This window comes from Ammospiza nelsoni, chromosome 21, assembly GCF_027579445.1.
Source record: "Ammospiza nelsoni isolate bAmmNel1 chromosome 21, bAmmNel1.pri, whole genome shotgun sequence".
NCBI lineage: Eukaryota > Metazoa > Chordata > Aves > Passeriformes > Passerellidae > Ammospiza > Ammospiza nelsoni.
The window spans coordinates 11,882,060-11,898,535 of NC_080653.1; the positions used below are offsets into that span (position 1 = coordinate 11,882,060).

General features: G+C 38.8%; 2 protein-coding genes across 4 annotated transcripts in view; one reads left to right on the forward strand and one right to left on the reverse strand.

Moving 5' to 3' along the window:
• The window catches only part of PITPNM3 (PITPNM family member 3), a 37,214-nt gene extending 28,162 nt beyond the window's left edge, over positions 1 to 9,052 (forward strand). The window contains exons 16-19 of the mRNA XM_059486780.1: positions 1,026 to 1,175; positions 2,005 to 2,188; positions 2,588 to 2,716; positions 3,102 to 9,052. Of these exons, the coding sequence (XP_059342763.1) occupies positions 1,026 to 1,175; positions 2,005 to 2,188; positions 2,588 to 2,716; positions 3,102 to 3,410 (772 nt within the window). The 3' untranslated portion in view covers positions 3,411 to 9,052. The remainder of the gene's footprint in view (positions 1 to 1,025; positions 1,176 to 2,004; positions 2,189 to 2,587; positions 2,717 to 3,101) is intronic.
• Positions 9,053 to 9,863: 811 nt separating this feature from the next.
• On the reverse strand, positions 9,864 to 16,314 carry PIMREG (PICALM interacting mitotic regulator). 3 transcript variants are annotated; one of them, XM_059486782.1, is made up of 6 exons: positions 16,268 to 16,314; positions 14,927 to 15,246; positions 13,793 to 14,124; positions 12,977 to 13,072; positions 12,099 to 12,145; positions 9,864 to 10,900 (listed from the first exon to the last, which is right to left on the reverse strand). In XM_059486782.1, exons 2-5 carry the CDS (start codon positions 15,215 to 15,217, stop codon positions 12,115 to 12,117), a joined length of 750 nt encoding a protein of 249 aa, XP_059342765.1. In that variant the 5' UTR covers positions 15,218 to 15,246; positions 16,268 to 16,314; the 3' UTR covers positions 9,864 to 10,900; positions 12,099 to 12,114. The 3 variants fall into 3 exon arrangements, with proteins under 3 accessions (XP_059342765.1, XP_059342764.1, XP_059342766.1); XM_059486781.1 differs by lacking the exon at positions 12,099 to 12,145; XM_059486783.1 differs by lacking the exons at positions 12,099 to 12,145; positions 12,977 to 13,072.
• Positions 16,315 to 16,476: the final 162 nt, after the last annotated feature.

Below are 16,476 nucleotides of genomic sequence, written 5' to 3' on the forward strand. Positions count from 1 at the left end.
AGCTGGAGCTAAAGCTGTGATGGGTTGTGGTGATCAGGAAGGAACTTCAAAACTGAGTAAAAACATCATTTGAATCCCTGGTTGGGAGATTAAATCAATTAGGAGAATTTAGCTGAAATAGAATGTGTTGTTATCCACCAGTTAACAAAGTCCAAAGTCAGCTTACAATCCCATGCAGTGCAACTTGAAAAGGAGAAAATGTTTTACCTCAGTTAAATAAAAAAGGCAATCAATTCAAGAAAATAGTTACTGAAACACAAATAGAATTATATTCAAAAATGAAGATTTAGAGTGCAGGAGTAAGTTTCAAAAAGGAAAAAAATTAACTGTCCTCTTTTCATTACGCTGTGAGCACATATTTGTAGGAATCTTCATCACCAGATATGAACGTGGTCTTTAGATTACAGGTTTTAGGGAACATGAGGTGGTGGGATGAGAAGAGCTTTGGATTTCCTTGTCATTTACTCATTTTTTAACATCCAGTTCTCTTGGGGAAAATACATCATAAGGAAATGGTTTTTACATGTGTTTCCATGACAAGAATCATGTATGCCTGCTTTTTTTTTTTTTTTTGGTTGTTGTTTTTGTTTGTTTGTTTGCTTGCTGCTTTTGTTTTTTTGTTTTTTACTTTTCTCAACTGGCATTCCCATTGCAAGGGGGGATATTTGGAAGAATAGAGGGTGGCTAATGTCCATATTATGAATTGTTAAGCTTATGGAGAAAGTTTGAATAGTAATTAGAGTACTTCAAGGTGTTTTGCGGGGTTTTTTTTCTAATTCTTTTGGCTACTTGTACGCATGTGATTTCTTATTAAGATCAGCTTCCAAATTTCTCTTTGAAAAACTATTTCCTAAAAGTGTAAGTTTTGATTGTCCCACATAAGACTGAAATCAGAAGCCCTATTTGACAGTGATTTTTAAAGCTGTAGGTCTAGAAAGATCTAATTTCAAATCTTAACTAGAACATGCAGAAAATACATTCTGACATTTTGCTTTTTAAATTAATTTCTTGCTTTGACTCTGCAGAGGGGACCAGAGCAGTGCAGCAAGTTACCTGACTGTACTGCCCCGAGGAATGGAATGTGTTGTGTTCAGCATTGATGGCTCCTTTGCAGCAAGCGTTTCAATTATGGGAAGTGACCCCAAAGTCCGAGCGGGGGCCGTTGATGTTGTCAGGTAAATGAGGTTTGAACACTTCAAATCTCCGACTTTCTGCTTGAACACAGTAGAAAGGAAAAGGGTTGTTATACTAAACAGACAGCAATTTTCTAAGGGCCAAGATTCTCTGCAGATATATTTCTGTATTTTCTTGCACAGAATATCTGCCTGAATTTCAGAGAAATATTACAATGCTGTGGATTACATTGAAATTTGTAGTTTAAATTGCCTAAAGACAAAAATTTGCCTCTTGGGAATATGATCTTGAAGTGTGTGCAGTGAGTTAATAATGATTCCATGTGTATTTTGTGTTTCACTAATTTCAAATAAGGACATATTTGTACTTAAAAAATATCAGGTGCCATGAACGCAAGAATGTTTTTTGGAGGAAAAGTGAAAAGGCCTTTTAATTCATTCTTGCAGGTCTGTTAATGTTGCACTGGATGGGAAAAGGCAGTTCTCATTTTGGAACTTGCATGAGAATGTAAAGTGTCAGTTTTCAAGGGTTTCCATTCCTTACAGCTGAAATGGCAGGAAATCTCATTAAAGATTTCAAAAGTAGCAGTACCTGATGTGTTGCACGGTTTATTCTAAGTATATTTTTGAATGGCTCTTAACATTTTAGGTAATATTTTGTATAAGAATGTCTCTTGCTTTCCTCCATCTCCCCCAAGGTGTAGACATTATTACTTAGTTTCTGGATTGGAGCAGAGACTTAGGCATGCTGCTGTCCACTTGTTGAAGGATTTCATATGACTTCTAACTGGTCTGAGAAAAGATGCTGACCTGACCTGTGAGCATTGTTGCTCTTTCTGCACTTATATAATTTAACTGCTTCTTCTGACAGGCATTGGCAGGACCTGGGATATCTGATTATCTATATCACCGGCCGTCCAGATATGCAGAAACAGCGTGTAGTTTCCTGGTTGTCCCAACACAATTTCCCACAAGGGATGATCTTCTTCTCAGATGGACTCGTTCATGACCCACTGCGACAAAAGACCATTTTTCTCCGGAATCTCATGCAAGAGGTACTAGAAACCTATTTGTAGCCTTAAAACCTCTTTTCAGGGAATGCAATTCAGTAGAGATCTCCCTTCTTTCTGAGCAGTAAGTCTTACTGAACATCACAAAGTCTTTTGGCCACTCCTCACTTCTTTTCTCACTTTTAAAAGAGTAAGGAAAGCTGATAAAACATCCAAAGGGACCTCCAGTCATGACAAATCAGCAAATGAACTGTTTGTCCTTTCCTGTGCACATAGCTGTAGTTCTTGCTCACATGCAGGCAGATTGATTTAGCTTTCTGTGGTTTGCAAATTGAAATTGTTAACAGGAAACTCATATGCTGCTTTACTGTAAATCAAGCACCAGCTTTGTAGCTGCATGGTGTTCAATAAGTGCGTTCACTTTGGAAGTAATGTTTGTTTCAGTGCCACATCAAAATCTGTGCCGCATACGGTTCCATGAAGGATATTTCTGTGTACAGTGTCTTGGCTCTGTCGCCATCCCAGATCTACATAGTTGGACGATCCACAAAGAAATACCAGGCACAGTGCCAAGTAAGTAAGTCTTGCTATTCAGTCAGGAAGACCTAGGGAGGACGAGGCAATGCATGCAAGTGAATGCACGTGCAAACTTACAAATACATAAAGCAGCAACGGTATTTCAAAGAAAGGCAGTTGGGGTTATAAATGAGGCATTTTCTGGAAGGGTAAATAGTAAAGAGAATCAAGTGGTTGCAGGTTGTATCTACAAGTGAATGCATTGCATGTTTCTGAATGACAAAATGAAATGGGTCACTTCAAAAAAAAATTGAGGGGAGAGGAGTATTAGTATTTTATAGGTGTCTAACTGGGATGCCAGTGATCAAAACTTGATACCTCATAGCACTCATTGGTCAAGGCATCAGTAATTTGTCACTCCCTTCTTTTCTTCCTATTTCAGTTCCTCAGTGAAGGTTATGCAGCCCACTTGGCCTCGCTGGAGTTCAGTCTCCATTCACGACCCAAAAAGAACAACTCTCGGATGATCTTGAGAAAAGGCAGCTTTGGCCTCCACTCACAGCCCGAGTTTTTGCGCAAGAGAAACCACCTCCGCAGGACTATGTCTGTGCAGCAACCTGACCCACCTTCCTTAAACCCCAAGCCAGAGCGTGCTCAGAGCCAGCCTGAATCAGACAAAGATCATGAGAGGCATTTTCCTTCCATTGCTTGGGTTCGAGGTGGAGTTCACAAATTTGAATCTATTCCCTAGGAGGATTGGGACTGTAGATTTTGGATGCACCCCATAAAACTTGTGGACATGCCTGAAAGGTAGTATTTAGGCAGCTCCAAATTAAGAGAAGTGGACAGGAATTTGTACCTTGGAGTCTTCCCTGTTCTGACATCTGCCTTCTTACACCAACTGGGGCACTTCCAGTCTCTTCCTCTTATCGTGTGTATTGGGGAAGTTTAAAACAATCTAAAACTATCACAAGTTTATCATCATAGCAACAGGTTATTTTTGGGAACAAATATAATATGTGCAGTAAGAGGAAAAGATACTGATTTTACTCAGAAGGATTGTGGTATCAGCTAATTAGCTGCACCCAAACCAGCATCAAGGGTAGGTCCTGTAGGTTACAGAGCAGGTTTACATTTTAAACATTAAGTAGTCATGTCTGTTTCCACTTCACTTTTCAATAAAAGTGATAAAAGGGAAGCAGCAGCGGAAGCTACAATAACAGGTGGTTAGGACTTCTACAAGATGCTTTCTGGGTGCCTTAAACCCAAGGTTTCCTTTCAGCCTACAGTGTTGGTCAACAGACTCCAACATGGGCACTCTCATTTGTGTGAGGTGCTGGACAAATAAGTGCGAGAACTTCACTTGTGAACCAAACATAAAAACTTCATGTTAAAAATAAATATGTCAGCCACAGTTTAAACACAGTTAGCGTTGTTGTAACCAAAGTAGTGTGCAACTGTACAAAGATCACATTGTTTGTGGAAGTCGATGACTGTGCAAAAATGTGTGGACTACTCCAAAGAAGATGGCTCTGATGATCTCAGTCTGAGAGTCAGATCCTAAGAGGGCAAGCTAATAGGAACCATTTTACTAAGGGATCTGCAAACTTCAGAGCAATTGCTTTTTAATTATTTACACTGGAGGGGGAAAAAAACTAATTAAGTAAATTGATAAATTGTTTACCTTCTCATGCTTCACAGCAACTTCTGCATTAAGACAATCTGTAGCATTCAGAATTATAGCATTTGAGCTTCAAAGAGCGGACATGCAAAAATACAGGTAGACATTTCTCTGCTGATTTCAATTTCTCTCTGATCTCTCAATGGACTTACTAGAAGTAAAATGTGTGATGTTTTCCCTAAGTAGTAATATTTCTAGAGTGTTATAGTTACTTTAACATAGTAGCAGTTTGCAGATTCTTCATGCAGATACTTCGATGGAAATTCATCAAGAAAATTTTAATGACTGAACTGACGCATGTTTTAAACCTGCAATGAAGTTACAAGTGCACATAAAACCCCTGTTTTTTTAGAGTTAAAAACATACTATTGACACTGAGAAAGCTTGAAGTCAAAAGAACATTCCTTTTTCAGGTTTGTTGTTTGTTTTTTATTTCAGGGAATTGGGGTAGAGAGGGTGTGATGCCTCTCCATTCCCCTTTCAGGTTTTGCTAGACCAGACAGAGTCTCTCACCAAGTCAGTTAATGATTTTAAAAGTTAACATGTAAAACAATAAATGCAATGGAAAACTATTAAGACAGTGCAGAAGTAAAGTAAGTCTGTACTTTCTGTTAACCATGAAGTTTCAGTGGACTTTTGGAATGGTGTAAGAGAGTAGCTTTTGCCTTAAGAGGCAGCAAAATAGGTTGTAAGTGGAGATGTTTGATTTTTATTTTCAGACATTACTTGGCAAGATTGTCAGTTATCTATTTCAAACTTCCTGAAATATCTCTGGCACATCAGTAGTTGGTTGTTTTGTTGTTGTTTGTTTGTTTTTTTTTTTTTCCTATTGCTTCCATTAAGGGAAGGGGTAACCTCTGCTAAAGATTAAGGAAAGATGTAAAATGTTTGGTAGCAAACACTCTTTGGGAGCAGGTAAATACGTTACAAGGGGCTAGGGTTTGTGCTCTGTTGCTACAGAAGCTAAATGAAAGATAGCTTGCAAACTGCATTGAAACACTCTTAACATTTACAAATGCTTTCCCAGTAGTATCATAGTTTTTGAACCCATGAAGTTGGAGAAATTATTCAATGTTCTGTCTCACTGCACACTGTCTCACTGTATTAATTCTAGTCACATAGTCCATTTCTTCTCTGCTTTGCACCATGAAGAGGTTGCACAGGTGCACCAGCCTCCATCTCCTTCTAGTGAATTTACTGTTAGCACACTCCTGCTTGTTAGTTTTAAATGGGCATGGAAATACAAGGCTTGTGAGAGGAACTTAATAGGAAAATATTTAGTTTGATGAGGGGTCTAAAATATTGACTGATCAAAAAGTTCTTTTTAATCATTGGATGTTGTTTAGCATGTCTCCTGACTGTAATCGCTATTCCTGTTCAAAGCTACTGTTGTTTTAGCCATCTACCTCTATCACCCAAGAGACTTGAAAACCTATTTTTTTTGTTTTCAATTGCTGTAGTAGAAAGGTCTACTGCCTTTCAAAAGAGGGATCTGTGTGTAATTCTGTGACTGTATTGAAGGAAATAGTGTCTAAGTACAAGGTTAGAAAAATCTCCTAGGTTATAAAGGGCTGTCTTTTACTCTTGGAGACATAATGTCATTTTACATTTACATCAAGACTCTGATTTTGTGTATTTCTATTAATAGCTGGGTCACCTTTACAGTAGTCACTGTGCTGGCTTCCCTTAAGAATATTAGGAGCTAATAGCAGTAAAACAAGTGTGTGCGTGTGCATGTGTGTATATGATTTAGTGTGGTAACAATTTCAAAGTTTCTACACATGGTATTAAAATCAAGCTGAAAATACTCTCCCTAACTTTTTCATACAATGTATGAGAGCTTATATGCATAATTCCAGCACTGCTGATTGCTCATGGCTAGAATGGTTTATCTTGTGATCCCACACTCCAGCTGTGCACTTTGGCAAAATAGTGACACGGGTTTCTTAGTTACACACTTAGTTCACATGGAACTGCATCCAGTCATTCACAGGCATTCAGCTTGCAATTGGATTTCAGTTCTACTTGTGTTTTCATGGAAGATCAGTCCCTTAGGAAGCCATTCGCTGAGGCTAAGTTTGATCCTACAGTCATCTTATTCTTGATTGCAAGTCCTCATTGCTGCAGTTTCTGTGCAGTCAGCACTTACTTAAACTACATAGACTATGAAAGTGTTTTAGCATATACAGAAGGGAAAGGGACAGTGAAGTCAGGTGGGTGTGCCCAAAGAATATACATTATATTCATCAGTTGTTTCAGCACCATCTTTTGTTTAGTGCCTCCAGTGTGTAACAGAAAAGCACATTCTTTTTAGTGTGCTGCCTGGAGGAAGCATAAATGAAATTGTAAAACACAAAATCGTTAGTCTAGTGGGTGCTAAGGTTACAGTACAAGTCTGCCACAGTTGGAAGCATTTACTTCTTTGTCCTGTTGATATGGATCCGTTTTAAAATTACTGTAAAAAATGGCTGTGATTAATAGCAGTGGTAGAGTTATTTCAGATATTGTGAAAACACACCTTCACAACTGTGGTGTTTTGGTTTTGTCTGTGTGTATGTGTGTATAGCTGCTGGAAGACACTAGTTTTGGTTCTGCTTTCACAGCAAATTTGTAACCAATACACATTATAAAAAAAAAAAAAAAAGAACAAAACCAACTCAAACACAGCAACAGTGGCTGTCTGTTCAATTTTGTTGTCTAGCTAGGTAGGTTTGGAACACGATATCATTGTATTGATTGCAGAATTGAATAGTGATGTTAGTCCAAATCTGCTTATTTTGAATAACATTTTTGTTTGCGTACACTAGTGCTCTTGGTATAGATTTTTGCTTGACCAAAGTATTCCTGTTTAGTTTTGTGGCATGGTTTGTATCTATTCAGCATAAAATTCTGTTAGGTGTAAAAATGACAAAGTACTGGTAATTCTTATTCATTGGGGTTCATGAGAGCTGTCATTTTTGTTTGTTTACATTAAACTAGTCTTAATTTATACAGATTACTTCACTTTTTCCTCTAGTATACCTAGGGAAGTCACTTCCAAACAGCTAAAACTTTCACTGGTTATGTAGAAGTGGAATTATCAGTAAACTAGAGGGAAAAAAATTACACTCCCTGGTTTATGCAGGACAAAGACATTTTTCTCAGAAGCCCTAGTATTCTGCAAAATAGCCTTTGTTTACCATTAGTAGTGAACAAGTTGTCCTGTTTATACATTGCAGTCTTTCTTTAGCCAGGACACTACCAATGCATGTATTTAACAAATCCTCAATACTTAGATCTATAGTATCATCATAGAATCTATAGTATAATTTATGGAATAAATTTAGAAAGAGAAAACTTTTTCCCTTCTTTCTATACCATTTCTGTTTTAAACTTGCTAAAAGCTTTTTTAATAAGCATTTAAAACAATACCTGAAACCAGTAGGTATTTTGTTTTAAAATTTGTAAGTCCAACAGTTGTTACTGAACAAGTAGGATTTTCCTCAGTTTTTTTTCCCTGTTGCCATCTAGGCTGCAGAAAGGTGAGTACACCATCATAGGACTAGCTGATTGGAGCATGGGTATCTTTTTAGTAAACTCATTGGCTTGATAATGGAGAGATGAGGATTATGCACCACAATTTCATGATTTTTCTGATTAGATTGACTTGTGGCATCTGAACTCAAGATTTCTGCATTGAATTGTTCATGTCAGGCATGCAGGGGAGAAGGTGGCACTTTCATCCTCATCTGGAGCTGATACAGGATAGAATTCCTATACACACAAAACCTTCCAGCCTACCTTCTCTAAGAGCAGTGATTCCTCATGGTCTGTGTTCAAAGCTTAAGCAAAAATTGTGGGTTTGTGAAAGTAATTAAGACTTCCATTATGTTTAGTCACTCAAGGTAACAATATGTTCCTATAGATAAGCCTAAATTCAGAACCCCCATAAAAATGGAAGTAATAACACATTTTTCTGGATGAAAATATCTGTTTTTCAGAAATAAGACCTGGAACAGCTAGAATCATGTGCATGGATACTGGAATTGAAGTCATGTGTTGACTTTTTCACTCATTTCAAGTCAAGCCCAAACAGATTATTACAGTTTAGCCACTACTTGTATTAATCTCAATAAGCTATCCTTGAAACTGAATGGAATTTTAGGGGGTTGGGGGAGATAAATTTTACAGTTCATTTGTCATTTCTATGGATGTATAGAACATAGGAGGGGGAAAAGAGAGAGGCAGGTTTACTGTGACATGGTGGGAGATGAAATATTAGAGATCGCAACACTGAAACGTGATTTGCAGATAGCAAGTTTGAAAGGTAGTGTTTTACCTGGATGACTGGTATACAGCCCAGAATGGCAGTCCTCTCACAGAACCCCAAGTTTTATGCATAATTTGTTTTTCTATTTGTTGGGGTGAAAAGGGGCAGTCCCCTTACAACTGAATTCACTCAAGGAAACTTGAAATTGTAGGTGTTCTTTCAGTCCATAATTTTATTAAGTGCATACTTTTAAATACTGTCAGTGAGAAGGTTCTATCTGGTGACAAATGTTTATATTTCTTATGGCTGCCTTGTAAAGATTCAAAAATGTACAATAATGAATTTCTTAATATGAAATAAGGAGTAAGATTTCTACAACTGCTATAGATTTTGATGTGAGCTGGTTTTTAAAATCTTAAAACAGATTAGCCACTTAAATAAAACCTTCTTGCCTTTAAACAAACAGTGTCACTGATTTTTCTTACCAGTAATTTGAGAAATATTGGATCACGATTGTACGTGTCCGAGTAGCTGGTGGAAACATTATAAGTAGAAGCCGGTTGATCTGTCTGAAATAATACTTAGATTGGAGGTCAACTTTTCAAAAATCTCCAACTCTCCTTCCTTTTCAAAAGTCATAGAAAAAAGCATTTCACTAATGAGACAACATATTTGTGAAAGCTTTATAGAAGTAGTTTCAGGACATACAAAGGACAACTTAGAGATACTATACTTATACTTCCATATAGAAAAGTTGTTTAAAAACCCACAAAATACACACAAACACTAGATCAAGAAATAACACAAGCTAAAATTCTCAGTTATCTGAAAGTCTAGAAGTCTTCAGGCTGGAAGGGTTGCTTTGATATTTCGAGGCCTCATTAACTGTTCAAATGTTTTAAAATGGGTTCATTTGAAAAGAAAAAAAAAATTTGGAGTAAGTTTAAAAATCAATACTCAAGTTTAAAAATCAATACTTATACATAAATCATAATTGAATGCTTTTCATATTTATACCTGATACCATTAAAATTTTAGTAACACTGGAACTACTAGGTCACATGAACATTTTAAAAATTACCAAGTAGAGCAAAGTTTCCCAAATCAGTCTTTTGTTTGAAAGTTCATTTTAGAGTGAACATAATTGGAGAAGCCTGCTCAAAGCTTACCATGGAAAACAGCCCTGCTGTTGAATTCTAAAAACTTGACAAATCTTTGCTTTCATGGGAAAGACTAAACTTTGTTATACCAAATGACAGACCAAAAAAGGCTTGTCAAATGAATGTTAATTTTATTAAAAGTAATTAGAAGCAAAATACAGGTATCAAATGCTAAGTATACATAATCAAAATACTTCCACTGTGATATTAACTAATCAGAGTAGTTACAACATGTTACATTAATTGTAGTAACAAATTTCTGTATATAACTAAAAGACAGATGCAGCACAAAAGCAATGTTTAACTCAACTGCCAAGATGCTATCTAAAGCATCAGTAAGAAATTACAAAGTTGATCTGATTTGTCTGGAGACAAACTACCTAAGATAGGATTAGATGGCTAATCCTTAAGGCCATAAAGTAAGAGTCCTAAAATGGCTCTGTTCTTGTGGCATGAATGACTCCACAGAATGCTGTTGCTTTGGAATGGCAGTTTTGCTTAGAACTCAAAGAAGCCACTACTATTTTATTAACTTCCAGCTAATGTGATTAATAACTTTAGTTTGCTAGTAACAAAAAAAACCCCAACAAGTTAGGCTTTCAAAATAATAGACCAATCTTTTTCACATGGAAAGTATTTGTGCTAAATCTCATGGCTGCTGGATACCAATTTAAGCACTACTCTTACCCAGGATTACCCCTCATAAGTCTGTCATAAGCCCTTGCTTTGGCCATTCTTACTGGCCAGTTCAGCATCATTTTCTAAGTACTTACTGCCTCACGAAATACGGTTTCAATACAGTTCCCTCATCTCAGCAGGGATAATACACTGTGGTTGGTACTATTTTGCTTCTCTCTTTACTTGAAAAGAGAAAGCAAGGAAAGTCCTGAGCTGTTTCATTAAAAAAAAGTGTAATGGCTCAATTAAGTGTATAGAGTGCAGCCTTTCAGGTGCTATTCAGACCTCTCCCTTATATGTGCTCATAAACTTGGAAACATGAAAAAATAGTTACAGCCATCTCTGTCTAGGTACCAAGTGTTCGATGGAGTTTCTTTGCTTGCCTTCTGATAGCTTGAGATGGTTTCAGGGATCGATGTACAGACTGTGAGTTTCGTGCCATTAGATAGTAGTAGTTCGATATTGCTTGTTGCCTGCAGAAGAACAACAGGACTACCATGAGCAGCATGAAGTCAGTAGAGTTAATCAACTGGTTATCTCACATATTGCTGGAAAACAGAGAGGAGAAAGGAAGAGGTCTGGTACACTTTCACTGTGTAACTGTTCTAAACACTAGCAAGAAAGTATTTTGTTATCTTCAGTGAACGTAAATGGCAAGTACACAAATGAAGTACTGTGATATTTTAACTAGCAACAGGTGTATTTCTTGTGATATAATCTAATTCATTAAAATGCAAAACATTAGAAAAATACTTTGAATTGGAAACAATCATTTGAGATCAAGACTTGCTTCATCATTAAAAGAATGAAAACGAAGCACTAACATTAAAACTCATGGCAATTGGATACCAAAAGAGAAAGTCTCATGCAAGGCTAAAGGCACCTCCAAAAAAAGTTCATTTCACAATTATTCCAGTAGGCAACTAGGCAGTAACAGAGCACAGTGTATGCATCTACACATGCAGGAGTACTGTACTGCAGAAGCACTTCAAATGACTGTTGAAACTGTCAGTCCAGCATTTGAAACTGCTCTCATTTTTCTTGAAAAGTTCAATGAAGTGTCTTGCACCTGTCTTTGTTGCTAAAAATGGCACATAGTATTCAGGATGTACCTCTCCCTCTAACAAAAAGAACAATTCCAACATAATGGGTGAAAATATTTATGTCACATCCACTTGGGTACAATTGCTGTGTTTAAAAATGCCACCAATACAATTAATTATGAGCTGCTGTTAATTGTTATAGCATAGACTAAACTGCTATGAAAATTTGAGGGATGGAAAAGAAAGGCTGTAAAATCAGACAGCTCAGGATAACGGTTGATTCTCTCATGCTTTGTGATCATTAGTAACCAGTCAGAACTGATCCTGAGTGACAAAAAGATTAGTACTAGTCATTTTTGATCTGGAGTGAGAAAAGCTGATGTTTGCATAGGAGGTTCATTGTAAACCCATGAGGACTCACTTATCCATAATTTAGAGGTGAAGTTTTACAACTGCACAATGATCTGCTGTAGCAGAGATGGCCACAGTGAATATGAAGGAAGAACCCTGTGGTTCTACATAATACTGCCTTAAAGAAGCATGAGATAATAAGCCTTTCTCTCTATAAACAGCAGGTTTTCTCCCCACAGATGCATGCAGGCATAGCCAAGGTGAACAACTACTTTACCTGGTTGCTACTATCTTCAGTTACGAATGAGAGAAACTGTCACATCACTAGCAGATGGGAGAATATTAGGAGTGAGATTTAGTGAACTTTCAGTGGGTATGATAAAATTAACTTGATACAAATTTTAATCTATAGTTATCTAGACATGGTCCCATTGATACAAATTTTTGCAATTATCTGGGATGTTAAACCCTTACTTCTTTGTAGGTAAAGTATTTGATGCTAAACTCTCTTTAGAGAATTTGAGGTGCTTGACATTTAGTTATTGAATACTTTACATGGTCTAAGAGAAGAAGTTTAGGGAATCACCCTATGACAAGATTTCTGAACTTTAATTTTTATTTTCTTAATATGTCTAATTCAGAATGACATAACCTTCACAAATACAGCAGCCTACCACCTTGTGGATTAACAAAGGTGTTTTATAAGAGGCTTCTTCATTTGGGTACCATGGACTGTTTGGTAACATAATGCTACCTAATAAAAGTGTTTTTTAATGGATGTGCAGACATCAGTGACTGTGCCAGTACATTGGAATTTTCCCACCTCCTCCCCCAGTCTGGATTGGCACCTCTTTTAGACAAGAGTCAGGGAGGGATTGTTCTCACACAAGGTCAAAGGTAGGCTCCTTCTGATAAAAATCTGACTTCCACAACAAGGAAACTGAAGACAAGTAGAGCATTTGGCAGGTTTTAGAAGCTGCAAATCCAACTGCAGATTTAAACTTCACAGGTATCTTTAAGAAAAAACAGATGTACTACATTACACTTGGAAAAGTTCTGCAACTATTCCTAATCGTGAGTTACAGGGACTACTTGGCCTGCAATTGGCTATGTTCTGGTGGCAGGTAAAGTTGAGGGACACTTAGCAGTATTTACCTCTCCTCTTTCACAATGGCATCATCAAATGCTTGGGAGATATGCTTCAACTGGCAAATCCCTGAGGAGACCAGTTCCAGCTTACAATCAAACTCTCTGCAAACAGAATGGTCATTGCTACAGATCAAACAGGACAGGTGACAGTACTCAAGCCTTCATCCCTGAAGTACCACTCTTGTTACCTCTAGACTTTACCCAGAGAAGTTTAGGGCTGTGGAAATTATACTCTTAATTCCATTGGCCAACTGCTTCATGTCTCCATTCATCCCCCGAACAGCTATCTTCCAACTGAGACATAGGATTCAGGCTCACAAGGCTTGGATTCAACTTCTAGCTTTAACCTTTCTTGTGACTTCAACCAAAAGAAAAACCTGTGTGCACATTATTATTTCCCTAGCTCCCAACCCTTGATCTATTTTGTGTTTGTTCTTTGAGGTGGGAATCTCTCTACGTTATATAAAGAACTCAGCATAAGCAGAGGTATTCCTGGTATCTTTGGAATACAAACAGCAGCTTTGGAAAAGTTACAATTAAATCAGAGTAAGATACTGAGCATTTTCCTTTACCCAAAAGGCACCAGGAAAAAACTCAGGTATGTCTCTAAGAAAAAATTACTTTTTATGTTTCAGCTTTATGCATAGCTCAGTCCCAGTCCAGGGAGCTGGAACTACTTTCTTAACTATTCAAGCAGCACACAGCTTCAGGGGAATAGGACAGAAAACTTCATACCTTGCCTTTCACTTTATCAGATACTCTAATCAGTGTAATAAATTAAAAAAAAAAATTAAAAAAAGTTTACAAACTAATGTGACTTACATCTTTCTGCTGGAAGGAGCAGGAGATGAATAAGGGCTCTTCAGTGCTGCTGCTCTTCTGGATCTCCGGAGAGAGAGAGCATTTTTACCAAGCCAGGATGAGAAATCCCTCCATTCTCTATGTTCTGACACCTTTGTTGGCCCAAGCAAGGCCCTTTTGCTGGACTTTGGAGTGCCTTTGGAACTGGCTGCTGGAGTAACACTCATATAGCAAGGTGTTTGAGGTGTAGCAGTTCTTTTTCTGGTAGAACTGGTTGCACAGCTTCTGCTGATGGATTCAGCTGGAAAGGTCACCATTGAGCGTACTGGGCTTTGGCAAGACTTCTGTATTTTCTGAAAGAAGCATTAGACATGTTAGGCTAAATGAAGTGAATTAGCCGTGAGTTTGGAACCAGGAAGGCTAGGAATATTTGGGCTGAATTACTAGCTTCCATGCTCATATCAGGTTTCAACTAACATGAATGCATCTCAACTTCTGTACTCATTTGAATAGGAAGTCTCTTGCTTCCCTAGCCCTTGGCACTCATCAAGGACTTCAGAGCAGGCATTGGACAAAGCTCTTGCTTCTCCTATGCTGGAAAAATTCAGGCTCCACAACACAGAATACATGCATTTAAAAATCTGACATCTGCAAGAAAGGGAAGTGCAAGCTTGAATCTGCTACTCTGCTACCTTGTGGCAGGTTTTGTCAGTCTAAATTTAGATTAACTATAATGAAGAACATGCAAATAAATAGTATGGGTACAGGAGAATAAATAAAAGAAAAAAAATCCAAAGTGCTGCACATTTCTCAGTAACCATTCTTTGCAAATTATGGCAATTTCTACCCAATTTCCTCTGTGTAAAGGCTGTTCTGCAATATATGATTAAATACAAGAGGGGAAAAGCTCTTATAACAAAATAAACTGTTTTCACCTTCCTCCATGTTCTGCCAGAACCATAATTTGCCTGTCTATACTTTAGGAAAAGATATTAAAGATTTTAAAAGTTAGTAGCTATGAGACAAACACTAGGGTGTGCAAGTGTGTGGGAATGAACTCTCTGGAATGGAGCACTCAGTACAGAATTCAGAAATCTTAGTACTGGAGTTGAAGCAAAAACTATCTATCTATGTTCTACTGCAAAGACAAAGTACCTGGAACACTGTTCCAAAAGCATATGTTGCCGTTCTTTTAATAGTCTGAAGAGTTTGGCACCTCTGCCTTGGTTCCAGACTTTCCCTAGTTGGGGTTTCATGAAAATTCAACTCGACTGGCTTTAATGGTACCCGTTTCCTTAAAGACATGCGAATGGTATTGAGAGAACTCAGAGAGGCCCTTCTCTTGAATTTGTCAGGCACAGGGCTCTCATCCTCATTGAGGTCAGCTAGGAGCCGGTGTTTTCTCCTCGCCACTGTTGCTTTGACATTTTGGAGCACAGATGCCATCTTGTTCCAGCTCTTGATCAACTTTATTTCTAAAACAATGAAAATGAGACCAAAGCTTAGGCAGAACAAGGTGCAAAGCAGTGTAAAAGAAGATAAATGGAAACTGTTACACAATATATTCGGTTACACTTGCCTGAAACAAGAAAACAAGAGCTCAGCAGACTTTTAGTTGGAGAACAGGGTTGATTTTTGAAAGAGAACAGGTTGAAAGAGGTTGAAAGAGAACAGGGTTGATTTTTAAGGCTATTTAGGTTTGCTCAAGTCCACCAAGAAGCCTTGTATTGCAATTCCACTGGAAAACTCTAGTTTGAGAGGTAGAATGCTCTATTAGTGCATCTTTTTGTTTTATGTCTCAGATCAAGATTTGATATCCCAAATTTTTGCCCTCTTTAATCAAAACAACCTTCCACAGAGAGACAGGTCTACACAGCTGCTATTGTCTCCTGCCACACTTGCTAGCTGAAGGCTTCTGCTACAGTCCCAGTTATGATTATGGATACGTAAATCGTGAAACAGACAGGGTTATTACTGGCAGAAGACTTTGGTGAGAAGGGCTAAAATGCTAGTTATCTATATGACATATGATAATTTAAACATATATACTTTCCATCCTTGATTTTCACTAGTTAACAAACACGACTGAAAAGAGAGAGAGCGCCGCTGCTGTCCTACGGTTACAATGATCTGTTTATTAAACGGGTATTGCACAGGACAGCGCGGTGCCTTCTTTCTTCTGCAGGCCACGGCGCTCTGGGGTAGCCCCCGACCGAGCCCCTGGACACACCCGGGCCCGCGCCTCGTCCGAGCCCCTCTCGCCGCAGGAACTCTGCTCTGCTGGCACTGGCCGTGCTCCCCGCCGACAGCCGCGGCAGATCCGCCGCGCCGCCACATCGGGCTAACGGGACTGGGCGGGACCAGCCGGTGCCGTTTTTGCGCCTACTGGGACAGTAGCAACAAGCGCGAAAAGTGCCGCCAAGGCCGGAGGAGACGGGCTCGGGCAAAGGGAGCCGCGACTGAGCCGCTCTGGCAGCTGCTCGGGGCAGTACTCACTCAGCGCGCCGCACGGGACCGGGACCCGGATCGGGACGGAGCCGCCAGCTCCCCACAGCAGCTCCTCTGTGCGCCGCCGCCGCGTTTGAACGCCGCGCCGCCCCCTCCGAGTCCCCGTATTGGCGCCGCCGCCGCCGCCGCCCGCCGCAATTGGCTGGGCCCCGCGCGGGGCTGCCGTTACTCGGCCGGGCGCGCGCGGCGCAGCCGGC

Bases quoted from the DNA above. Each gene is read 5' to 3' on its own strand.
- PIMREG (XM_059486781.1), bottom strand. From the start codon at position 15,217: ATGGCATCTGTGCTCCAAAATGTCAAAGCAACAGTGGCGAGGAGAAAA. The intron at 14,125-14,926 runs GTACTTTGTCTT...TGCTTCTTTCAG, and splicing joins CTTTTGGAACAGTGTTCCAG to AAAATACAGAAGTCTTGCCA. The intron at 13,073-13,792 runs GTAAGTCACATT...TTCTGTTTGCAG, and splicing joins GCTCCTTCCAGCAGAAAGAT to AGAGTTTGATTGTAAGCTGG.